Source organism: Thunnus albacares, chromosome 9, assembly GCF_914725855.1.
Source record: "Thunnus albacares chromosome 9, fThuAlb1.1, whole genome shotgun sequence".
Classification (NCBI taxonomy): Eukaryota; Metazoa; Chordata; class Actinopteri; order Scombriformes; family Scombridae; genus Thunnus; species Thunnus albacares.
In genome coordinates, this window is record NC_058114.1 from 9,378,078 (window position 1) to 9,403,420 (window position 25,343).

Consider the following 25,343-nt stretch of genomic DNA (forward strand, 5'->3'; position numbering starts at 1 on the left):
GAGGAAGGCAATTATTTAGAGGGAGGAACACACTGAAGGGAGGAGAGATGGGAAGGAGAAGAGCGGGCTAGGAGAGGATGACAGGCAGAGACAAAGAGAGGCACAGAGAGGATGAAAACAAAGAAAGAGAAAAAGGTGAGGAGGGGACAAATGGAGGGACAGATGAGAGGTACGAGTGAGAAGAAAATGTCATCGGTGGCTCCCATAAGTCACACTGTCAGTTAGTGCTCCACATACAATATCAGATATATATTTCATTCTGATCTGCAGTAAACACCCCATGCATATGCAGTATTGATGGTAGAAACCAGGCTACTGATGATAGAAACACCAAACGACTGAGAATGAAGAGTATGCAAAACATAAAAGGAGGAAAAATGCAAAGAAAAGCACACGCACCTTCTGATTAGTGTTCATGTGGAGTGTCAGGTACCTATGTGTGTGTCAAAATTTGCTGCCAGGACATGCATTCAAGTTATTCCCCATAAATGAAAACGAGCTATTAGGCTGTTGTGAGAGAGTTAGCGGAGCACAGGAGGCTTAAGTATGGCCAGATGGACTAACTGGCTGGCTGGCAAGAAGTAACAGGCTGAACGCTTCTTTTTGATTGGCTCTAATTATGATGTACTGCCGTGCCTCCCAGAGAATCGCTGACTGGGTGATGTGTGTGTGGGTTTGTGTGTGCGCACACACGTATCTGTGGTGAATCCAGAGTTTTCAGAGGGAAAATAGGATAGGCTAGATGCTTGTATTGATGTAAAGATGTATCCATGTGGTAATGCAACTATCTGAATTATCACTGTGAAATAGTTGCAATTCCGCAGTAGTTCCTTATTGTCAGTAAGTTTAATTTTACAGGCACACCATTGTCTAGAGTTGAACAGCTCCAGGGAGCCAAATTAAGACGGAGTGAGATCATATTCTTCCCAGCTCTGTATTTCTGTGTTCAGGTGTCTGTGTGAGTTAATGTACCCATGAACTACTGTGGAAAAGTACTCTCTTGATCTCTTTAACCTCACTGACTGAGTTGTGGGCTAGTTAGTTCAAACTCCAGCTGTGCATCCAAACACAGAGCCTTATTCTAAATTGAAGTGGAGATCCCAGTGTTTCCAAAAGAACCACATATGTCAGGCTGAATTCTGAGGAAATATGAATCAAATTATACACAATACATGTAGAATAATTACATTACATGGTGGAGTGAGGCAAACTCCATCTGGTCTTGTGTTTGAATATTCAACTCAGTGTGAACATCATATAGCTTCAATGAAGAGCTGGAACAAGCATATGCTGCACATATATGATACTGTCAGACAGTGTGGAATTAGATCTTTTTCTAATCATGAACTCAAGGGGGAGAAATTAGGAAAATTGTTAAAGTTAAGGAATGCTGCTGTATAAGGAATTAAGGGTAAATGCATTCATGGAGGAAACATAGTGAGGCAAGGTGCTGACTAACTGATGCCTCAAATTTTGATTTATGCTCTCTGCTATGTTGAAAATCCAATTTTGGGCAACATGGCGCATCTCGGATGGAGCTCAAGTTTGGTGAGCAAACTGCAACAACCACAGCTGTAGCCCACCAGACTTTTCAAAACAGGCAAACATGTCACCTAATAGGCTGTCAGTGAAACACAAATGGTCTCGATTGCCTACCAAGGACTTAAACAGAACAGGGAAAGTTATGTATGGAGAACCTGTCTTCTTATTGGAAAAAAAGTTTTTTGACTTGGTATTCCGGGAGAAATGTCTCTCACATAAAGTCTGAATCTGTTTTAGTGTCCAACAGCAATCAGAAGAGCTGCATCATACTTCACTTTCTGATTGTATTTCAAAGTTTATTCTTGCCCTTTCAAACAGCAGTTGATGCAACTGTCTAAACTCAAGGTACATTTAGTAGCTGTTCTGAAGCTCTTAATTGGACCACACAATCCATTCCTCAATTCACACAAATGCTTCCTCAACTTTGATTCTCAACTTACTATTCAAGTGGGCAACTCCATCTTCTGAGCAAGATTGTGTGATATGATCAACAGCTACTAAATCAACCTTAAGGTCTTTTTTTGTGGTTAAGTCAACCACTCTCTCCTTGGCTTCAACACTTAGCTGGTGGTTGCTGTTTGGGTGAGACAATAAGAAAAACTGATGAAAAGATTGAAACTGATATTACTGACCAATTGATAAAATGACAAAAAAGGCAATCAGACAGAGAGCAAAGCAAATAAATTTCCTCTTCTTCCCTCTTGTCTCCTTCCTCCTTTGCTTATTGTCCTTATTTCTTTTCCTCTTCTTCCTCTCCTCTCTCATTCTCCCATACTTATGCTCAGCTTATTCTTCCTTCCCTCCTTCCTTTCTTCCTTCCTTCCTTCTTTCTTTCCTTCCTCTTCTTCTTCTTCTCTCTGCCTGGTCCGGCTCTCCCTCCCTTCCTCCACTCCACTTTCATCCTCTTTCAGAGGGAGCTGCTCTACATGCCAGGCCTCTCCCCTTGCCTTCTCTTCTCCTCCAAACTCTAATCAGATCAATTCACTATTCCATTCACAGGGATATAATAAGGTGATTATGCATGGGCCCCGAGCTGCTTCTACCCATACTTTCACTCGTGCACACACACACACACACACACCCTGTCCCTTTAGCACTGTTGGAAGTTGACGTCGCATTTCCCTTAAAAATTCTGTGGATGTCCTCTGTCAGGGAAAGCTGGCAACCTGGTGCCGCCCCCCCCCCCCCCCCCCCCCTCCCCAATTAATTTGTCTCTTCACTTCTAATCAGTGTCAGGATAGAGGAAGGACGCAGAGATGGAGGGAAGAGGGAGAGGTAGAGGAAGCCAGGAGAGAGGAAAGAGAGGAACGAAGTGAGGAGAGGAGGAAGGTGCAAATGTGCATCTAAACATTTGATTAGAGTACACAAAGAGACCTCTTTGCATCAAATACCAAAAGCTTCTAACAGGGATGACCTCTATTGTTGCAGTGCAGCAGCCACCTCAGTCTGTGCTTCTTTACCCACCTGTAATACATTCATCTTAAAAGAATACATCAAGTTTTGTCAGATGGTTGTTATCTGTGGGGCATTGATAACAAAATAATCTCTGTATCACAGTCTGATTGCTCCATACTTATATTTTAGCACAGAGCAATGTTTTGTGATATTGAGTCCGTGTTGAGTGATAGTAGTTTTGATAAAATGTGACCTTAGGTGTTTTTATTATAAGGTGTGTAGATCAATGCGTTTAAAAGGAGAATTTCATAATGTCGGGGTAACTGATACTGAGATATTTGTGAGAAACTACAACTTTATTCACTGGAAAGCAGAGTCTAATTCCTTGTGTGTTCAAACATGCTTTAAAATTATTTCCTCAAGCCAACATGGATAAGATGTCCTTAAAATGCTTAGAAAAAATGGAAATCTGAAAATCTACATCTGTAGCTGAAGATCATGTGATATGATTGAAAGACTAAATGAATTCTGAGGCGAGATTGTTTTTAATCAACTGCTGTTTTCAAGGTCAAGAATTTATATATTTCATGTAAATTGTAATAGTTGCTTGGACAAAATATGCCAAAAAGATTCCACATACCAGTATATCTGAAGTTTCCAACTCGTTATAGAACATTTTATTAGAAAGGAGATAAAGTTCCAATGTTCAAGTTGTTAGTTTCAGATAATGTCTCCAGTGAAGCCTCCAACAACTTTAAGATTTTAATGTCTTCTTCATAGAGTACTAAGAGGATGTTACACTCATCCTTGTGAGCCTATGTCTGGAGCTTTTGTTGTTTCTTACAATTTACACATATGGACACATAGGTATGCATGCACATAGATGTTTTTTAATGTATTCAATTAGATGCCTATTTTCTTATTTTTTCACACTCGGATATATATATATAAAAATATATATATCTTTTGCATCTTATTTTTTTAGTGAATGTCAAAGCAGTTTTATATGCTGACTATCCACAAGACTTTTATACAAAAATGCATAAGAACATTGTTGAATTTGTTAATAATCCCTATACAAAACTAATTTTTATCTACAGTATCTTAATATGTTATATGCTTAAAGGTTATTGAATGGTACATTTTCAGTATAACTGACCAATGAGCCAATCTCCAATCATCTAAAGCTCTTAGTTAGATAATTCAACTTGGCTTGTAGCCCCTTTACCAAAACCTGTTTAGTTGTGAAAAAAGAAAAAAGCAGAGAAGCTCACATTGACAGTGAGGAAAAGAAACAGACAGTGCTATTGAGACAGAGAGAGAGGGTGTTATTTTGTACAATGTCCTAGTCCAGTGATCCACCAGGACACACCTCAATGCAAGTATGCAATTTTCACTTCATTTAGACAAGGGAAAAACAGAGAATGGGAGGAAAGCAAATAAAAAAAAGTCACAGAGAAGTGCTGATGCATAAAATGCCTCAGTTGGGTGATAGAACACCTGGCCATATATGGGAATAACACACTGACTGGCTGGAACGTCAAACACTCCCATGAAAGCAAACCATGCAGCCTTATGAAGCCTATTATCTCTCTCTCTCTGTATAGTTATATTACAGCTCCTGTAAAGCATTAGAGGAGGTAGATGGTGGATACATGACATGACCACAGAATAAAAGATGTTCTGAATGATGTTAACATTACTTCAGAATAATAATATTAGATTAGATGAAGGAATCAAAAAAGCTACCTGGACAGACTGGTCTACTTTTTAAAAGACTGGTCTACTTTGTAAAAACTGATGCTAAAACACAATTTTCCCCACCTGTTTGTGTACATGTGATACATGTATCAGCTCCAGGTAAGTCCTTATGAGAGCATACTCATCATCAGCAGTAGCAAAATCATCAGGATGTTTGTTTGATATTGTGGGGTGTAATACACACTGCAGCCTCTAGGGGCTGCTACTGCGCCTTAAGAATTCTTATCTTGATAAACCACAGGTCCTTTTAGTTTTCTTATCAAGGAAAAGTGGTTCTTCTTGTGTGTACATGTTGTATGCAACTCACTGGCAGTGGTCAGCTTGCATTTCCATTATTGATTTAAAGGAGCTGTTATCGGACCCAGCTTAGAAGAAGAGTACACCATTAGCATACAATAAAAAGGCTCCGAGAGCCTCACACAGGCCTCACACGTCAAACATATCAGACCAATGCAGTTTGGTAATGAAATGTGAGTAAGAAGGTCACAAAACAACGTCTGATTTCTTTTACATATGTTGAACTTCCCCTGCAACTCTTTTCAAATGCAGATGCACCATAAAGACTAGAGTTGTTTTCACCAATGGTACTGTTAAGTGCTTTGGCTTAAAGATTCCAGGGGAGAGGAGAGGGATGGTGGTGTAGAGGAAAATTCACAAAAATAAATACTGTTTACAAATCTGCAGCTGGTACTGGTTGCTAGAGCCAGGGAATTTCCCATTGAATACAACCCAATAATAGATTTTCTATGAAGAGCGAACTGATTTTACAGCCAGGGAATGTGTACACAATGCCAAAAAGGAGACCATTTGGAGAGCCCCTGATTAGAAAATGATGTCTCTTGAGATTTGGCTGTAGTCATTGCAAAAATTACTCCCACCCCCCAGTTATAAGAATTATATGAAATCCATCTATTGACTACTGCCATTTCTCCACTGCACCATCCCTCACAGTATGTTCTTAATGTGTCCCTGTACTGAGACTGAGTGTTGTTTTTTTTGAGTGTTTTAGATTAAAACAGCGGCTTTTTCAGTGCTTGCTTGCTTTTTCACAATTGCTTGTGATTTGGTCCTCATTATAGAATATTCTCTTGTCTCTTTTCCATCCTGATCACTTATTGTCATTTAACATATTGGCTGCACAGCTGCTCTCTGGGTAACAGGCAGAGGCTGGGCCAAGGAGGTTGTGAAGCATGCTGGGACATAACATTTGACTGGTATGATGGCTGAACTTTGAGGTGCATTTAATTCCCGGTCTAAAGAGGGGAGGACATTGAGTTGTGAACCCACAGAGGGACCACTTGCTCTCACCTTGACACTCAGTGTCGTTAAGGCAATCTTGCACCTGAGGGTCTATAGACTGAATTCTGAAGCACCTTGTCACCTGGCCAGGGTACACTATGTTTGGCTAATTGGCCACAATAGGGATCACAAGGTGTTAGGAGTTAGTATATTTGCACAAATGCACTTTGTATCTCCTGACTCCCCACCAACTTGTCTAATGGTTTAATGAGGGGATAGGGGGGAATGTCACAATAGCATTTTGAGTAAAGCTTACCATCATCTCATTGTCAAACACCTGTCCAGGATTTCACAAATATCGTCATCATATACATTTTTCGCAAGGTCTCTACAGACTACATATTTCATTTATGGACTGCTTGTTTTGGTCAAACACAAAATCAGAGAGACGTTTCCTGAAAAATCTAGAGCGAAGTAAATATCATGCACATTAATCAAATAAATCTGCAATATGGTCGTAGCAACATATCAATGATTGGATGCCTTTCACCACACCAGAACTAGACAAGGAACTGAGGTACTATCAGAAACACTCAGGAAAGACCAGGAAGGCCATTCCTAAATTCACCAATTCTACCTGCTCTTGAGCTAAAATATTGTATATACTTTGTAAAACCCAAAAATCTCAGTGTGCAATAACAAATTAAGCCAGTTTTTTGCCTCCTTTGAGCTTTGATACTCAGCCTGGGTACTTGATACACAGCCTGGATTGAGCTTTGATACTCTACCCAGGCTGTGGAGGGAGTTATAGCTCTGTTTGTGGCAGAGAATGTCCCGGCACACAGCACATACATATACTCTGGGCCTAATCCTCAGCAGTCATGTCACGGATCATTTGATGGAGGGAAAGGGAATGAGCAGCTACTCAAGACAGAACAAATCAGGACTAGAAAATAACCTAAAATTGTATTCCCAGTAATCTATTGTTTACTTGCCAAATCACCATGTCTCTTCAAACTGATTGGATGGCATAGGAGGTAAACCACTCATCCAACTTAGACCCAGACATTCATGACTGTGTTCTTTTTTTGTCCCAAGCTGCAGCAGCCAGGAATAACTTTAAGAGAGGAGCTTGACAGAGTGAATCCAACTTATTTTCAATCTGTTGTCAGGAAGCGGCCTGTCATTCTGAGATGAAGAGTGACAGCGCAATGTGAATTCAATGGACTGTATTTCTGTCTGGCTCAAGCGATTATAATGACAGAAATGGAAATGATGGTATTTTTCCTTTTGAAGATGTCACAAAGTGGGAATCTGACCACACAGAGAATGGAGGATTTAAGGGTGGTGATCGTAAACATTGATTTCCATCAGAATAGAGAGAAAGTCACTCTCGTGGGGATCAGTCATTTTCTGCTTTGAGGACTAGGGGGATAAGCCAGTGAAAGAGACTGATGATATCTCAAATAAACAGTGGTCATCATCACAGAAGTCCCCAGTCCTCTGTCTATCTGGTGTCTATCTGGTATTAGTGTTAGAGTGACTACTGCAGCCTGTTTTGCTCCAGCATGAATAAAATGTGCATAAAACTAAATGTCTTCGGAATAATCCTGAAAAGAAGTGAAAAGATAATTTTCTGTGTGTGTATTTAGCAAACGTTTCCCTACATATCATGACTAGAAAAACTAGAAAACAACTTAACTAGCATAAACTTCTATCATAAATAGTTTAATTCATGTTATAATCAATGACTATTAATGTTTCTCATTCCAAGCAACTAATTTTAATGTTAAATGCAGGTTTTAAGACTATTTAATGCCAATCTGTTAAGGAACCAATCAAATAAATGTGAGAATAACATGAAAAATGTGCTTTGCAATACAACTAGGAATATATGGCAAAATGGGTCTGCCATAATGAAGGCAGTGATACAGAGCAGCTCCACACTCCTTTCTGGCCAATGTGGTTCTGACCAATCTGCACCGAACAATACCTGAAAACCAGCCATCAAAGAGAGGATGAATCAAAGTGTCAATAAAGCAGATGCAAGAGCATCAGAGCTTGGTGTAAGAGGAAAAAAGTCAATAACAATCTAACACATTTTTGCAGAATGTAACATCTCAGACAGTTATTTGATTATCCATGCATCTATTTGATGAGAAACTCTAGATGGTCTGCCCTGTTTTGTATAACAAGAAATCATGACAGTATCACATGTGATAATATAACACAGTAGGAGACATCAGCATGGATTTGTAGCACTCCACAAACAAATGTACACATAATGCAGATGTGTGATTTATACCTACAGACTAGATAGCAAACACCTCTTGTATTTTTGTCAAAATTGCCTGCATTTTGAGAGAATGTTCTATCTGAATTTTAAAACCCAACAATTTGCCTCAGTGGCTCAGCTGCCAAGATGAACATCGACAACAAGGGGAACACAGCAAAATGGGACATTATTGTGTGATGCTAACTGAAGCTGACTTCCTCCTTTTTGGTTAAAGCCATTACATTTTAAATACTGTCATCCATTATTGTAGTCTTTGGTTGAAAGGAGAGCCTGCAGATGCTCTGCCCTGTGTTTATATCTGTTCTCTAGTATTACAAATCATATTTAACAGTGGTTACTGTCTTCTCTAACTAAACATGATTCTTCATACCTCAAATGACTATCTTTTGCCACTCTAAAAATCTAATAATCTATAAATGACCTCTTAGTCAGGGAGTCAGTTTTATCACATTGCTGTGCATGCCCTTGTCTTGCATTACATGATATGTCTCACAGTAAATGTCTTATGCAAAAATGTCAGTGCATATTGGCTGTACCAACCCCAACACTATGTCTTATGGATGTGCACAATATCATGGTTGACAGCTCTTAATATAAGCCGTCAGTGGGGTTAAGATCCTTGCTTGACCACTTGAGATAAATCTTTTTCAAGTGACATTTTGAGTAAGATAAAGTTACTCTCATGGTCACTGGCCAAAGCACACCATTAGCATTCAGCACGTGCACACCCTGGCTCTAACTGCAAGCCCTCCACTCATGACTGCTGTGTGACTACAAAGGATGAATACAAACTGTCTTTATGCAACATAAAAGTGAAAGATTGTAATTCCTACATGTCTCTTGCTACTATGTATAGCGACAATGTTGCAGGTTGTACACAATAATATGACCTTCTTACTGTGGCTGATGGCCTTTGCGTACATTCCTTTACTTCAATGTCATCGAAATGTGTGTAAAGTGCAGGGATTTCTGTGCAAGGTTACAATAGATTACAATAGGAGATAATAAGTTTGCAGACATAAAAGTTAAAAGTAAAAAACATTAAAAGTAGAGTCTATGAAAAAGAGAAAGAGGGTAGACACAAACACACATAGGCCTACACACAAATTACACATAATTGATGGCCGGTCTGCAAAGAAGTAAACATCATATCCTGTATCTGTTATGTGACAAACTCTGATAGATGTATGCAAAGATGACTGTTAGTCAAAGGAGCTCATGTTACTAGCCACTCCTGCCAAATCTATTGTGACACTGGGCCAACACTGCAGACATCTGTCTCAATTGTGCCATGTCAGAGTGACAGAAATGGGCTCAGGGAGAGAGCTATGGAAAAGTGATGTCAATAATTTCTTTCATGATGAGGTGGCAAGTGAAAGTCATGAGGCTTCGTTTACACAATCATACTCTTAATGATTTAAAGCAGATTCTTGAAGAGAATTGATTCCAGGCTTGGCTTTGATCTACACAATAGTCTTGGCAACACTGGCAAGTTATTGGCAGCTCCTTGAATATTGAACCAAACTATCTATCTATCTATCTATCTATCTATCTATCTATCTATCTATCTATCTATCTATCTGTCTATCTATCTATCTATCTATCTATCTATCTGTCTGTCTGTCTGTCTGTATGTCTGTCTATCTATCTATCTATCTATCTATCTATCTATCTATCTATCTATCTATCTATCTATCTATCTATCTATCTATCAATCCATCACTTATTGTAACAGACAAGGTTTTGAGTAACTTCTCTACTTACAATCTGCTAAGGTGCATAACAGCACCATCAGATGGTTTCCCTCAGTATTACATGCTGTAAATTACTATCATAAATGAATACATTCATTTATTCCCAAGGTTTCCAAAAAGTATTTATTTGATTAGAGAAATGTGGTGGGACTGCATTCCTTCTCAAATTATTTAAATCGAAGATTTAAAAGGGAACGTATTAATATGATTATTTCTGTTTTTGATCTTAACGTTGCATTAAAACGAATATATTGAGTATAAACGCTCAATTGTTTATCATGTGATTTATTTGCACACTGGGAAACACACTGCGGTAGGCTACTTGACATTATCAATAGATGCTCTTACTAGTAGGAACCTTTGATCGGACACGTTTGTTTTCCGCCGGCGCACTGTATTAGTCAGACATTCAACACGGGCACTTCCTCCCCACGTGAAACGTTCGGTACATGTGAGGAACAGCACAACTACCACAGCTTTCCTTACGTTTTAAGGCCACTCATATTTGCTCATATTTTTTTATGGTTATCCATAGTGAGACGATGGAGTCAGTGGAGGAGGACGAGCTGCTCAGCGAGGAGTCAGAGGAGGAAAACAGCGAATTATCAGACAATGAGGTGAGTTTACTTTTATCAAGTCAACACTGGCTAACTGGTTAGCTAGCCCGCTGCCTGTGGAAGCTAATGAATTAAGACATTTAATTATACAAGAGTCGAACAATATCGCTGTCAAGTTAACTTCTGTAAAACTAACTGCGTCTTTGTTGTATACAGAGTAGGACGGAGACATATTTGCACTTACAATAGTTTAAGACAGTCACGTCTGTCTTAAAACAACAGACAGGTGCGCATGTGAACACTGAGAGATGTTTTCCTCGCTGTAATCATTCCCCCTGTTCATACTGGCAATTAAAAGATCCCCTTCAAAATGCGCTTTCAATGTAAGTGATAGGGTGTAAAATCCACAGTGTTTCCACAGTCATTTTGTGCAAAAATATATTTAAAAGTTTATCTGAAGCTTATATGAGGTTTCAACAGTCTGAGTTAGTCATATCAAGTGAATATCTGTCACATTTACAGTCTTTTTAGCATCAAATTCCCTCTTTGTGTTGCCCTGTGGAGCTGCGGTGGGATATAGTAACCAAAAGAGGGACTTTGGCACTAAAAACACTGTAACGTCGAAAGATATCTGCTTGATTTGACTCAGTTGGACAGCTTCACATACACTTTTAAATACGTTTTTGCACAGGAGGCTTGTGGATTTTGGCCCCCATCACTTACATTGAAAGTGCATTATGAACAGATCTAATGGTCAGTATAAGCAGGAGCAATGATTATGTTAAGGAAAAAAACCTGTTTCAATGTTCATTTGGGCACTTGAATATTGTTTTAAGACAAGATTGTGTCTTCAATTGAAAAGACAGTGAAATCGACATATTTATTTTATTAAATATCACTTTGTTGTGGCAGTATGTGTGTTTGGTTGCATTACATAATATGAGTGAGTATATCTAACCAGCTATTGTTTTCTTCAGCTCCAAGAAGCCTTCTCAAAAGGGTTGTTGAAACCTGGGATGAACGTCCTGGTGAATAAACCCAAAAAGTTTGTCAACAATGTGGTGAGTGAGATGATATCAATAAACCTGAAAGGTGAATCGGCTAACATGGACATCTAATAATACGCTTCACATGTGTGTTGTCATGCAGGAGGGTCTGAAGCAGTGCCTCGCTGACTTCAGAAGAGACCTCCCTTGGGTGGAGAGGCTGGACATGACCAACCCACCGGCTGAAGACGTTCTCGCCAAAGCTGAAGGGAAAGTCCCCAGTGTGGCCAATGGAGAAGTCAATGCAGAAGATGATTTCCAGAGGGAGATGTTCTTGTGAGTGTGAACATCATGCTTTTGAGGATAACAACAGAATGCTTTTTGCTAAAATACATCCACCTCCACAGAATGGACCTGTAACCCCTTCATGATACATGTGTTTGTCAACTCACAGCTATCGTCAAGCTCAAGCTACAGTTCTTGAGGCGCTGCCCCTCCTAAATAAGCATGGCATATCCACCAAAAGGCCTGAGGATTACTTTGCTGAGATGGCCAAATCGGATCAGCACATGCAGAAGGTGAGCAGTTTGTTCATCACAAGGGTCTGGTCTCTTACATGATTACACATATGTAGTTCACTCAAAATGTATATAATTTTATGAAGAGAAAACTGAAGGTTTTTAACTGCAAATGATAAAGCTACAGCTGTTTGGGTTTTTTTTCTTTTTCAAATCTGAACCCAAAAATCCTTCTCAAACCTTCTCAGCATCACATTTTAATCAAATATTGAAAAATAAAAACATATTTCTGTTCCTCTGTCCAGATCAGGCAAAAGCTGATTTCAAAGCAGGCGATACTGGAGAAGTCAGAGAAGGCAAAGAAACTCCGTGAGCAAAGGAAGTTTGGCAAGAAGGTCGGTCCCCGTTTTCTAAGTGACTTTTTTTTGTATTCTGTGTTACTGTACTTTGTTCATTGGGAAGTAGCAGCAAAGACGGAGGTTGGAAACAACAGTGTCTAGCTTAGATTGCCCTGGTACAAGTCCTCAAAAAACCTTTTTTGCATGCCAGGTCCAAATTGAAGTGATCCAGAAGAGACAGAAGGAGAAGAAGGCCATGATGTCGGCTGTAAAGAAATACCAGAAAGGTGGGTCCTTAGGGGTTTGAGTTAATTCCAACTTTGAAAATCATTTGTCATTTGTTTTCACTGCACCAACAGAGGTGAAAACTGTGTGACTGCCATTTGTTCCGCACTGGTAAAAAAGTGGCAAACAGTCTCGAAGGTTATTGATGCAGAATACCTTACAGCTCTTTCCCTGCTGTTCCCCAAAAACTTCATGTGTGACTGTTTTCAAATTCATGCTGAGGTTTAACATTTCTTTTCCTCCCTTCTCTTAGGAATGACTGACAAACTGGATTTCCTGGAAGGAGACCAAAAGACGGGTAAAGACTCTGCTCAGGGCTCCAAGAAGACATTAAACAAAAAGGGGTAAGCTGTGTGCTGTAATAAACATCAAGCTTGGTATTTGGATTTTTTTTTGTTATGTTGTTGTGGCATCTTCGCAAAACCCCTAAACATGACTGCTATTTTGACAGCCCCAACGCAAAGAGAAAATATAAGGACCAGAAGTTCGGCTTCGGAGGCAAGAAGAGCGGAAAGAAGTGGAACACCAAAGAGAGCCATAACGATGTTTCCAGTTTCCGCGCCAAAGTGGCTCACGCAAAGGGCGGAAAAGGAGGAAAGAAAGGCAAAGGAGGGAAACAAAACGTGAGTCACGCACACAGAAACACCGCTGACTGATTTAAGAAATGCAGAAATCGTTCTCAAGGGAACCGATATAGTTAGGATACGTCAACACTAACTCTTGAATAACATTGGCAGGAAGGAGCGTTTGTGTGTTTTTCATGTCGGTGGCTAAGTGGAAAGTCTCTGCTACAAGAGTCTGGATGTGTTGCACTACTTTGCACTGTATAATATAAAGTCTATTTTAGCCAAATTACATTTTTTTTGGGAGCATGAAGCAATGAGGAAATGTTAACACAGAGGAATCAGAACATTTGAATTCTAAAGTGTGTTTTTATTTACCTGTTTGCTTTGGTGATGTAGTTCAGAAATATAGGCTATGCTAATTTTATTTACAACTTATGTTACTAATCTGTTAAAACATATTTAAATGCATTTAAACTAGACATAATTACTACACTGTATTGATTCAGTTTCATTTTGGACAGGCTAAAGCAAAGTTCATAAATGTGCACGTTAACTCTGACGAACACAAAGTCAATAGTAGTTGTTTAAAATGTAACTAATCTAACTAACTCTGTTGTATTATCCTTTGGTTTGAAATATTTTATGTGGTTAAATATTCACCCTGTTGCACCAGTGGGTGGGTCGGACCACCTGCTTTCCACCCACACACACACACACACACACACAGCATCCACTTATAATTAACTATTGCATTAACCTCAATCACAAGTTGTAGTCGTTGCAGGCCACAAATAGCGCTGCACAAGAGTTTAATACATCACAGCATCCACCCTAAAAATAGACGCTGTCTATTTTTTAAACGGGCAAAGTGGAACAGTGAGTAATCTCAAAAATGTAAATTAAGTGTGCCAAGGGGGTTTTGGATTTGTTTAGGCACAAAGGATCTGGGTTGCTCGTGTGTGGCACAGTTCTGATCTCCTTGTGGCTGTTCAAACAGAGACAACAGGAGAAAACCTGATTGTCTTCAATAGAGGCAATCACAAAAAGATGACTGAGAGTCGTTCAGAAAGTCTGAAGTCAGACATAGAAAAAGTTTCTCCGCATCTGAGTCCTGACGGTTCCTCTCAAATACCAATGACAGACAAAAAGAAAAGGATAGACGGAGAGTAAGAGACAGTGAGTGTGCTAGGTATACTAGCATATACTCTGCAGGCTGCTGAGTCACCTTTCAAACCAATGCAGTGACCCCAGATTAATGCTGTTGTGTTTGAGTGGTCTGAAACTCTGGACATTTGAAACTTAACTGTGATCACAACCTAGTCTGTCAATCAAACTGTAAAAACAAACAATAAGATCAATGTCATCAATTGGATAATGAGAATTTGGCGACAACTAAGAAAAAACAGCTCTGTACTGTAGAGAAGCTAATTATTTTTTTTAAACTTTTGCTTTCAGAAACGTCCGGGCAAGTCTGTACGCAGGAAGATGAAGTCTCGCTCATAAAAAACAGATGGAGGCTGGTGAACAGGCTGGACTTCGGACTTTGCTTCTAGACAGGAACATGGACTCTTCTTCTTCACTTTTGGTACAATATACCTTCCATAAAAGTGTGTCTGGATTGATTATGGAGGACTATCTTTACCCCCTTCAAGCCACACACAGAAACGGAGAGAGAGAGACGTCCTGTCATATCGCTAAGGAAGCTGTTTGATGGACATGGTCGCAGACTGGACTGCATAGAGCTACCCAACATACAGTGTTTTCCCAAGGTTCTTAAAAAAGTGAGAGAATTTAATAGTTAAGAAGTTGTCTTTTTTTCTTTATTAGTTGTCAGTTTTTTGTATATGCCTCTTTGATAAGGTGGTTTAAAGCTACTTTCTGTGATTATGCCTCTATATATATATACACACCAACCTCCTTGCCATATAATTTAGTGTGTGCTCAGTGGAATTTGGTGTATTCAGTTTTATTTTTTCTAACTCAGCTCCTTGACATGATTGATTCTCTCCCATGTGACATGACATTTTATAATATTGAGCAGCTGTCAGTTTTGCCCTTTCCCATTCATTAATATGATTAGTACGTGATGGCCAAGTTTGCTTTGTGTAGACCTGTGCAAATGTTTCCCCCCGCAAGTGTTTTTCTTAGGTCTGCAAAGATGGAAATACAAAAGGGCAGCTTCTGGCGATGACAACTGTTATGTTTGTATGATAAACAAATAAATCTGAAAAGAGGTGTTCACTTTATGGAGATCTCTAATATGTCTTTCATGGTCTAACTCGATGCACGCAGGGCAGATTCCTTGTATTTGGTGACGTCAGTGGTGAATCGGTAGAAATTGAACCTCTCGTCGTTGCGGCTGGATGGAATCTGGGGGGGATAATAATAATGGACAGATATGAGTAAGATCTGGAGATAAAGGTGGATTTAAAGTACCATTATATCAGACAAGAAAAGACTTGCTCATGCTTGTGTTGTTCCCTCATGGGTTTTACTGCTGATTATAAAAATCTTTTGCAATATTCAAAATTCTGAGAGCAACACAGAACATGGTTTTGCTCAAAAATCCGCTAATACTTTTGGGTTCATAGCTTTTACATTTTGAAATAGAATCAATAATCTGTTGTTCATGCATAGAAGTAACCATGAATGTAGAACTGAACATCATTTTAAGATGATTAAGACTCAGTTGTATTAAATCATCCGCAGTTATAGACTGGCCAGCTGAAATGTGGATTTTTTTTTTTTGCTTTTTTACAGTCCTAACCAAACAATGATTTTAAAACAAAACAAATCTACCTTCTTTCTGTGAGGTGACAGTGAAAATCCCTGGGACTCTAAAAAAACTCTCATATGTTACTCTTACATGACCTTTTGTGACATCTTTCATATTCTCACTGATTTGTCTCCCAGTCCATAAAGCAACATTTTCTAGACTCTTAGATCAGATATGGTCAGGGTCAAAATTTTACCGCAATTCAGAGACCGAAGGACGTGTGCCTGAATTCAGGTCCTCCAACTTAAGTACACACTCTCTGCTCACCCTGATACTCTGCAGTTTGGTTATTAATTCTAACAAAATGATAAAGAAATGTTTTCCTCACCAGTGGAGTGGACACCCATCCAATCTCCTGACTCTCAGTCATTGGCATTGCATATTTCTTGGTGGGTTCCTCACGAGCCTTGTGGAAGGCATTGATGAAATCCACTTGAAAAGAGGAAAGCACATGATCAGAAATTCATTCTCTCCCAACTCCATTCTGTTCCAGGATTACAAAGGGCCGAAGTTGTGACCCAGGAAGGTTAACCCAGCATGCATTTGACACAGACGGACCACTCGTAGGTCATATTTAAATCCAACAAAGCAGTAACACAAAGAGATAACACACCCATTCCTGTCTGCATTTTAATGTCTCCAATCAATGAACCTGTATCACTAGAATACATGAGGACTGTGATTTAGGGAGTGCAAATATGAAACATCACAAATTCTGATTGTGCAAGCATGCTTTCCCTCCCACAGTCCACACTAGATATGCAAAAAATGCGACTGCCTTTTTCTCTTTATTCACTACTGAGTGGAAAGCTATCAGCATGCTGGGACAGACTGCAGTTATGTAGTGACCCTGAATGAGAATAAGTAGCTAAAGTGAATCAGTTGACAATTACTTGTTGTCATGTTAAGAGGGTTAATGTCCAATCAGTATTTTTTACCACATAAATATAAAAAAATACGGTATATTTACAGCAGGCTACATATACTGTCCAACTTGTAGGGAAAAATTATTTCATGTTTGTCACATTTGATAAGAACTGACAAAATATTCAATGATGTACACAAACATTTTAAGCAGAAAAGGAAGCTAATAAATTTGTTGTTGACAGTGTTGTGCATTAAAAGCAGGTTCCATGCACTTTATCCCTTTTAGTTTCTAGAGTAAACTTACAGTTTTCTGCAATCACTTCGGTTGGTTTCCTGGACATGGGTTTGTCTGGCAGGACATGTACTAAGAGACAATGGAGACACATTGTGGAGGAAAAGAGGAAAGCAGAGAAGGAAGTGATTAAATACAGTGTAATACAACCTATATACAGGTACCACAATGCCACAAAAGCACATAGAGATGGTTTAATTTTTATAGGCTATCTAACTATCTTCATATAAGCAAATTTTCACTTTTTGTCAGGAAAGAGCTCTAAATGTCTTCTTTTTTGTTTGCATTTGAATCACAAATTGTACCTTTAATTGACATGCCTGTCAGCAGCTTCTACCAAAGAAATAGTCCCATGGAAAACAGTGATTTGAATCATTCAGAGTATGTGAACATGGTTTCTGGAAATCACATATTGCTGTTTACCTCCTCAAAGTTAGCTAATATCTAGGTAACAGTAACAAGCAATTATCTTTTGTGTTATAATTAAGATAAGAGGTGAAGAACTCACGTTTCCTGTGTGGATTGATGCTGAACTCCGTGTGGAGTTTCTGGTATCTTTGCTCTTTCCGAATCGTCTCCACGTGAATCTGGTTTTGATGGACCAAATCAATTTTATCCCTTCCTGCCATGGTGTAAAACCAAACAGCACTGATACTGACAGAGCTGATAAAATTAACAGGCTTTGGACGAGATGCAGGAGTTTATGTTTGATTTCTATGCGCGTTACCTAGCAACGGTAAACACTGCCAGCTGCAGTAACTGGACTCAACCACACGATGGCGCAACACGCTCAGCTTTGTTTCGTGATGGAGGAGCACAACAGCTCCTCGTGGTACTGTATTATACAGACATGTTAGCTACATTAAATCATAAAGTAAAAACTAACATAGCCGATACTAACTTAAAACTAAAATTCTAATTAAACATTGTAATATATAATTCTAATTTGTTCTCAAATAAATGTTATTCTTATTTATGGCCTCATATAAATATACCAGTAGTTCTCAAAAGTTTTCACGTTAAGGACCTCTAAACTGACACAAATTAAACTACAGGCCCTCATTTGGTAAGATTTTGTCCCAGAGCCCCCCCATCAGATAAGATTTTTGTTTTTAGATGTTTTATTATGGAAAATGTATGAAACTCATGACCAAAATAGTCATACATTCTGTCATTGTGTTACTTATGGATGGAATTATAGTGTGTACGGTGCATTTTGCCTTTGCTGTATTTTGTTACAATAATAACATAATAATAATAAAGTTTATTTATATACCACTTTTTACAATCAGTGACTACAAAGTATTTTACAAAGGGCAAGCATAAGGTAATATAATAATAAAATAAAAAATAATAAAATGAAAACTGTAACAAAAAAAAAGTAGATCAAATATTAACAAATAAGGGACCAACAAAACTAAAGATTTGACCGAAATTTTAGGAGAAAATGAAAAACCAATTATATACACTCTATGTGCACATAAATTTCTTCATATACAGTATAAACGTATACAGTACGTACATGCACAGAGACATACACAACCTCACACACACACACATGTTTGCCAGATTAAATAGGATTATAGGAACGCCTTACAGTAAAAGAGAGCTTTCAAGAGCAACGTAAAAGAAGGCTTATTTTGTGAGTCTGAGTTCCTCGGGCAGGTCGTTCCACAGTAGAGATGCCTTGAAAGCTCAGTGCCCTTAATCTAGTCCTCGACCTTGCCTTTGGAACAGCCAGGAGGTTCCCGCCCAGCAAAATCACTATGTGCCTAATTCTATAAAGTGTCGGGCACTTTGCTCTGTTATTGCTAATAGAAACTCTTTTGAAAAATATTCTCAGAAATGAAAAAGATGGCCTAACATGACAACAACTACAACAACTGTTGACTCACTTGCATTCGATAGGAATGCAGCACCACTGGAATATTAAAGTGATTGTTTTTAAGTGTTGTTACAAAGGAGACTAGAACTCCACTAAAATATTTACAAATCACTTACAAATGAAAGTTTTAGGCAAAATTATATTTTTTTCTCTGATCAGAAGAATTATGTTTCTTCTTATTTGTTATTTGAACTGCTTGTTTAACAGGGATTCAGTCTGTGTTCATTTTACCCATAAAGCCTATTAGATAGTCATAACAGGATTATCATTGCATCACATTACATTTTAACTACATTTCTTTAACTTTGTCCTACAGTGTTCTGGTTTTCTGACTAATTGCCCTCATCAGTAAAAAAAAAGTCAGTGTTATTTCTAGAAATCATGCAACCTTTGAACTCAAAACTTGAGAATTGATTGACCCAAGGTCCCCCAAGGACCTGGGAGCCATTTGTTAATCCTAGTATACACTATATTTCACTCAAGCCACATATTTGCTCCAGGCAAACAAACCCAACAGAATGTAGTGGAAGAGTGATGAATGAATGAATGAATGAATATGTCCAGTCTGCATGGAAATGTAGCCAGCCTGAGTACAGTGTGATTTTTGTTTTTGCTTGCATATGTTCTCTTAGAGGGCGACAGATGACAGTTGAGGCATTTTTCTCAGTTCACTCACCAGGACTGTCTGCTCTGAGTCTGAATTCTGCACACACTGACACTTTCACTGAATGTGTACAATCCTATGGGGTCTGTTTGCTTAATTTAATGGCTTTGAGCATTTCACACTAACGAGAAACAAACTTTTGAAGAATAAGAAGAACTACCCAGAAGACCAGTGACCTCATGACAGTGCAGTGTGTGTAAAAAACAGCGGAGTGGCATTTCTCCACATTGTCTTTGAGTACACTTGACTTCCTTTGTTCTCTGTGGTGTAATGGATCACACATAAATAACAGTGCTTTCACATTTTGTAAATAGTACTTACAGTTGGGTGGTTGCTGTGCAATGGTACACTTTCAAGGCTGCAGTGACAATAGCTGGCTGCCTGCTGGGTTCTCGCCACTTGTCTACTCACATAGGGATATCTTATTTCATTTCCCTTTCATTTGGTTTCCCCTTCTCCTCCAGCATTCCTCCCTCCACACTGTCCCCATCTGTTCTTCTCGGATGTAATCATTTTGTTTTTACGCTCTCCTGGTCCTGTCTTTGTCGGTGGTGTGAGCTTCTGTGTGATTGTGTATGTGTGTGTGTGTGTGCGTGCATGCTTCCTCTCATAGTAACAGATAGCTTAATAAAGGTTGAAATGTTCAGCTCTGGGTTTGTGTCTCATAACCTGATTCAAGCTTTATTGGCCCTACATGAAAGATATAATAGAAACAGGTAATAACTCTAACACAGGAAAGGCTGAGGAGGGGGATGATTTCAGCGTGGATGGGCGACAAATCCCCTGTGGTGTTTGTGTTTGTGTGTGAGGAGGAGTGAGCAATATGTATTATGGGAGGATGGAAGGCCTTGTGGTGTCAAGCTTTGTTCCCTGGCTCCTGTCACATTGTCGGACCGTGTTATCATCAAGGCAGCTTTTGAGTTCCTCAGGCTGGGAATAGTCAAAGGCCAGTTTGTGAGTTTGTTCAAACTCTACAAGCCAGGGAAACGATTACAGATGGTGTGTGAGTTGACTAAATATGACAAGGTTTCAGCTATCATCTATAGTTAAAGAGGATGTGTTTTAAGCCATTATATGTGGTAACAAGGGGGGAACTAATATCCATCATCCCCTGAGTGTTAGTGGGAAGGAAGCAATTAGTGATTGACTAATGTGAGGTGAAGTGTGGTGAAAGCGTTATCTTTTGAAGATTTGAGAAGGTGGTAACAATTTTTTTTTTACAGTTGGTTACGTGCATGGTTCAATACTGAGTATGTACCTTGAAAACTCTTCACACAGTCAAAACAACAGCAACAATTATGGACCAAACTGTGACAACATTTGCATTGCTTTCACACAAAAAACATTCAATGACTACAACCTTAAAATTTCCTGAATATTTTTCTCATTCAAACACAAACAGCCAACAAAACTCTGTGGATCTGCAGAACATTTCATTTTACGTTCAAAGACTAACATGTATTCATATGGACAGCGATTTGCCAAATCATAACCACACTGAAATGCATCTATATTCAATCAACCTTCCACCAAAAAACAAAAAAACTGTCACAAATAAAGCTTATTGAAACCTGCACTGTTGTACATTCTATAGAGAGGTACAAATCTGACAGTATTTTGTAATGAAAAGTTTGTTTAAGATGCATCATGTGTTGCCTGTTGTTAATGTTTTTTGGATTGACTCGACTTGTTGTCAGTTGACATCATGTGTCTGCTGGAAGGATTTGCTTTTGTGTGAAAAATGAGCTCAGTTTTGACCCACGCATGTAACCAATTGTGAAAAAACTGTAACTGATATGCCATTCACTTTATTGTGCCACTTTATCAGCTCACGTCATGATCACAATTTATTCAATCAAACATGTTTTTCATTCTTTTTTCTTTAGTTTTTATCTTGTCTTTGTGTTGTGGGTCACAGTTAAAGTAACACATATTCACTTTTATTCAGTAATTATTATTGCAATGTGTAATGATTATTTAGTTTCATTATTTTCTTGCTAATTGTTGATCGCATGATTCAAAAAAGACAACAAATGTGCATTCCAAGGAGAGAATCTGAAACCGTTCTCAAAGTAGAGCAGGTGACTCACCATCAGAGCAGTCGACACATTAAAACATAACTTCGCTTTTGAGTCTGCGCCTCTATTTGGATGTGACACACCTGCTGGGGATTAGGTCGCTGCCATGACTGTCTTGCTATTAAACACTACTTGTACTCTGAAGAAAGTCTCTGGCTGAAACGCATCGGAAATGATATTCTAATTTAACATAAAGCTGCACGGACATTGACCACTTTGATTGTGTGCCACTTTTTTTGACTTTTAGTGTTGATTGCATGATGTGCCCTTTAAACCAAGAAGCTCTGATGAAGGCTTCACACCAGGACGCATCAGATTTGACTGTTGTAGCTGTAAAATAAAATTAAGTCACTTTTTCTGTGACTAAAAAGTATTTGGAACTTAATATAATGTTTGGGGAGAGCAGACATATTGCAGTTCTTGCAATTTAGATTCTATTTATAGAAAATGAGAGGGCAGTATATACGAATACGCTAAAGTCCAAGAGCAAAGATAACTGTAATGAAGTTAGTTTTGAGAAGATCACACTATCAAAGCTCACACACTTTGATCACACTATCAAAGCTTTTTTTTTCCATGACAGAAATCTTTTTAATTTTAACAAATCATCCATAAAATATCTTAACATCCAGACCCCATGAAGAGAAGAAAGATCTGTTTGGAAAAGTACACAGAATTAGACTTACAGTTTGAGCGTGAGCGCCTTTTCCCAGGATCCTGCATTATCCCTGCACGCCACTTGCACCCTCTCAAGCTAACTCCATGCCACAGCACCAGCTGAAATCTGACCTTTCCTAACACAACTCTGTTTTAATTACCATGTGCCCTTCAGCGCCTGCTAATTAAAACACCATGTCATGTATTATTCAGCCATTTTCTCCACCATTGCTCAAACATAAAACAAACGAGAGGTGCACACTTTTTCCCGTCACACTCCATCTATTCCACTAACATGTGTATGATGGCTAATGAAAGCTTCTGATATTTTCTAAGAGGAGGAAATGTTTGCTGAGATTTTTAACCCTAATGAAATCCTTTTGTTTTTTTTTTTTTTTTTTTTTTTTTTTCATTTGTGTATCTGCTGACCTTTGCCTGGAGTGTCTGTGACTGAGATTCAAAGGAAGCTGTACCATTTTCAATCAAGAACCACTTAATAAAAGTGTAAATTGATTTTCTGTCTCACAAATCCAGTCTGGAATTAAATTTTAAAGAACTACTTTAATTGAAAATGCACCAGGATAACCAGTGATAAGTAGACAAAGGTGTATGGTAACCCCCAAAACAAAAATAAGGACAATATATGTTTGGTATATATATAGGTATAAATATATAAATAATAAATAATAACTCTGTTGCAGTTTTTGACTTAATAATATTAATAATATTAGTTCTAAATATATGCAAACATAACAAATTGAACTGGCGGGCCAGTCTTGACCTTTGAAACAGCAGTTTGAGAAAAGATTGTTTACTCAAGATCACTTATTAGTTTTTTGCAGTGCTTTCAACCACATCTTGATGCCAACAGAGCAAACTCCATCTGTTGAAGAAGACTTGACTGTGTGTTTCTTTTGGTGTCTAAATGTAACAAAGAAAGTAGACTTTATTAATGTGTTTTGTTCAGATAGCGTATATTTCTTATTTGGGAAAAGACATGCTTCATTTCCTGCAAGATGAATTTAGGGTGGATTTTCTGTTTCTCCACCACCAACAAGTCCTTGTACTAAAATGACTAAATTCTTCCACTGCTATGGTTAAAGTATGGTTAAGTTTATGCAACTGCAACAACAATCCTGTCCCCTAGAAATGATATTTACATACATACTACTAATTATCTTTGGGCACTAAAAGCTCTTGGAAAGGTTAGGGAAAGATACTGGACTTGTGACAAGTTTACTTTAACATTTAACTGAAACCACAATCTTTCCCTAACCATTATGGATAAGGCTGGCGATTTTATATATTTTTGTAATAGTCAACTAATCTCATGTAGACCTCCATTGTTGTCCAAAAACTATTAAAAACACTGGGTGACATATTCCTTGGCCCCAAAGATTATGGGTATGTTAATTTGTTTAGAAACAGCTGCTAAGACCAATAACAGCGATCATGTTTTTAGTCTCTGTAAATGGAATCGCATTCCCATGCATGCGCAGTGGCTACATTACAAGGAACAACTCTCTGGAGACTGAAAATGTGATCATTAGTCTTTGGAGACGTTACCAAACAAACTAACGTGCCCCAACGCTTTGGGGCGAAGGAAAATGTCACAAAGCGTAACGTCATGGCTCACTGACTTGTTTTTAATAGTTTTTGGACAACACCAGATGACTGCGGCACAGAGGAATAAGATATACCAGGCTTTGGATGCACACACAATACTTGTAAGAAGGATTCATTCATTGTTAGTTTGGCTCTGCACATGAGATTTGTTGACAATAAGAAAAAACATAGCCATACCACCATATCCTTTAACCAAGGTGCTTTTGTTGCCTTTACCTAACCACATGTGGGACTCAGTGTGTGAATCTCGGTCTTCAGTATCACATCCCTACGACTTGCGCGTGGTGCCGCTGAACATAATCCAGGCAGGATCACATTTTCTGCAATATGTATTTAACAAAATAAATTGGTATATAAGTATAATTTTCAGGAAAGAGGGTTTCCAGTGTAACTACTTGGATTAGGTCAAAGAAAAGATTTTGGTAATGGTAGGAAATGTTTATCGCAGTCTCCGGTGTCAAAGCCACACTTTGTATGCCCAGTCAGAACGCCTCCGTTCACAGTCTCCTCTCCACCATAAAAATCAATCAAATTATACCATGGTGCCATATGAACCTTTAATTAGGGGGGGAAAATGTTGGTTTGCACACGCTAATGAAATTAAAGTTTCTCACCAGACAATAAAAATTTTGAACTTTACTCAAAGTACACATTAAGCTGTGCAGTGATCTCCAGTGAAGACCGTGAGAAAGTGGTTTTGTGGTTTGGCTCTGGACCCCCGTGTCTGCTCTGTCTGTGGCTGCCAGTCAACCAGAACACTAATCTAACAGCAGATAGAATCCCACCCATCTCAGCCCTTTGTCTCCTCACGTACTGCGATAATAATTTATCTCAGCTTTTTATCTGATCATTTTTGTTTTTGACCCCAGTAGAAGGACTGTGGTGTTTACTTATCTGATTATGGATTTTTAGTCTCCTCTCATTTTAAACAACACATGTTTGGAGAAGCGGGGCACCTTTGTGCAGGAGCACACATTTACATTCACATAATCGCACGCCTCTGCATTGTGACTGTTCCAGCTGTTCACCTTGTGCTGGAAACAACAGGTGAGACCAGTGCACATGTACTGGCACATGCACAAACACACACATACTGTATACACACACTTCTCCCTTCCAGTTTGTTTTGATAGTCTTGTAGGTGTCTGGGGCTCACTGGAGACATCGTAGTCGTGGGAAAGATGTCTTGCCATCAGATGGTAGCCCCGTGTCACCATTGCTCTTGTCTGTAATCTCCTGTTTTGTCTCACTGAAGGAGACT

At 38.7% G+C, this 25,343-nt stretch overlaps 2 protein-coding genes across 4 annotated transcripts; one reads left to right on the forward strand and one right to left on the reverse strand.

Moving 5' to 3' along the window:
* The first annotated feature begins 10,346 nt into the window (after positions 1–10,346).
* ebna1bp2 (EBNA1 binding protein 2) lies at positions 10,347–15,483 on the forward strand. Of its 3 annotated transcripts, none has more exons than XM_044362211.1 (10): positions 10,347–10,432; positions 10,523–10,604; positions 11,522–11,605; positions 11,694–11,866; positions 11,985–12,108; positions 12,354–12,443; positions 12,598–12,673; positions 12,925–13,015; positions 13,123–13,294; positions 14,693–15,483. In XM_044362211.1, the coding sequence occupies exons 2-10, from the start codon at positions 10,530–10,532 to the stop codon at positions 14,738–14,740; spliced, it is 933 nt and encodes a 310-aa protein (XP_044218146.1). In that variant the 5' UTR covers positions 10,347–10,432; positions 10,523–10,529; the 3' UTR covers positions 14,741–15,483. The 3 variants fall into 3 exon arrangements, with proteins under 3 accessions (XP_044218146.1, XP_044218145.1, XP_044218144.1); XM_044362210.1 differs by having other exon boundaries at positions 10,360–10,438; XM_044362209.1 differs by having other exon boundaries at positions 10,397–10,604.
* On the reverse strand, positions 15,463–17,898 carry fam183a (family with sequence similarity 183 member A). Its single transcript, XM_044362213.1, has 4 exons — positions 17,681–17,898; positions 17,185–17,244; positions 16,342–16,445; positions 15,463–15,607 (listed from the first exon to the last, which is right to left on the reverse strand). Exons 1-4 carry the CDS (start codon positions 17,799–17,801, stop codon positions 15,512–15,514), a joined length of 381 nt encoding a protein of 126 aa, XP_044218148.1. The 5' UTR covers positions 17,802–17,898; the 3' UTR covers positions 15,463–15,511.
* Positions 17,899–25,343: the final 7,445 nt, after the last annotated feature.

Bases quoted from the DNA above. Each gene is read 5' to 3' on its own strand.
- fam183a (XM_044362213.1), bottom strand. From the start codon at position 17,801: ATGGCAGGAAGGGATAAAATTGATTTGGTCCATCAAAACCAGATTCAC. The intron at 16,446-17,184 runs GTAAGTTTACTC...CCTCTTTTCAAG, and splicing joins CGAAGTGATTGCAGAAAACT to TGGATTTCATCAATGCCTTC. The intron at 15,608-16,341 runs GTGAGGAAAACA...TATCCCCCCCAG, and splicing joins GATGGGTGTCCACTCCACTG to ATTCCATCCAGCCGCAACGA.
- ebna1bp2 (XM_044362209.1), top strand. From the start codon at position 10,509: ATGGTTATCCATAGTGAGACGATGGAGTCAGTGGAGGAGGACGAGCTG. The intron at 10,605-11,521 runs GTGAGTTTACTT...TGTTTTCTTCAG, and splicing joins GCGAATTATCAGACAATGAG to CTCCAAGAAGCCTTCTCAAA. The intron at 13,016-13,122 runs GTAAGCTGTGTG...CTATTTTGACAG, and splicing joins AAGACATTAAACAAAAAGGG to CCCCAACGCAAAGAGAAAAT.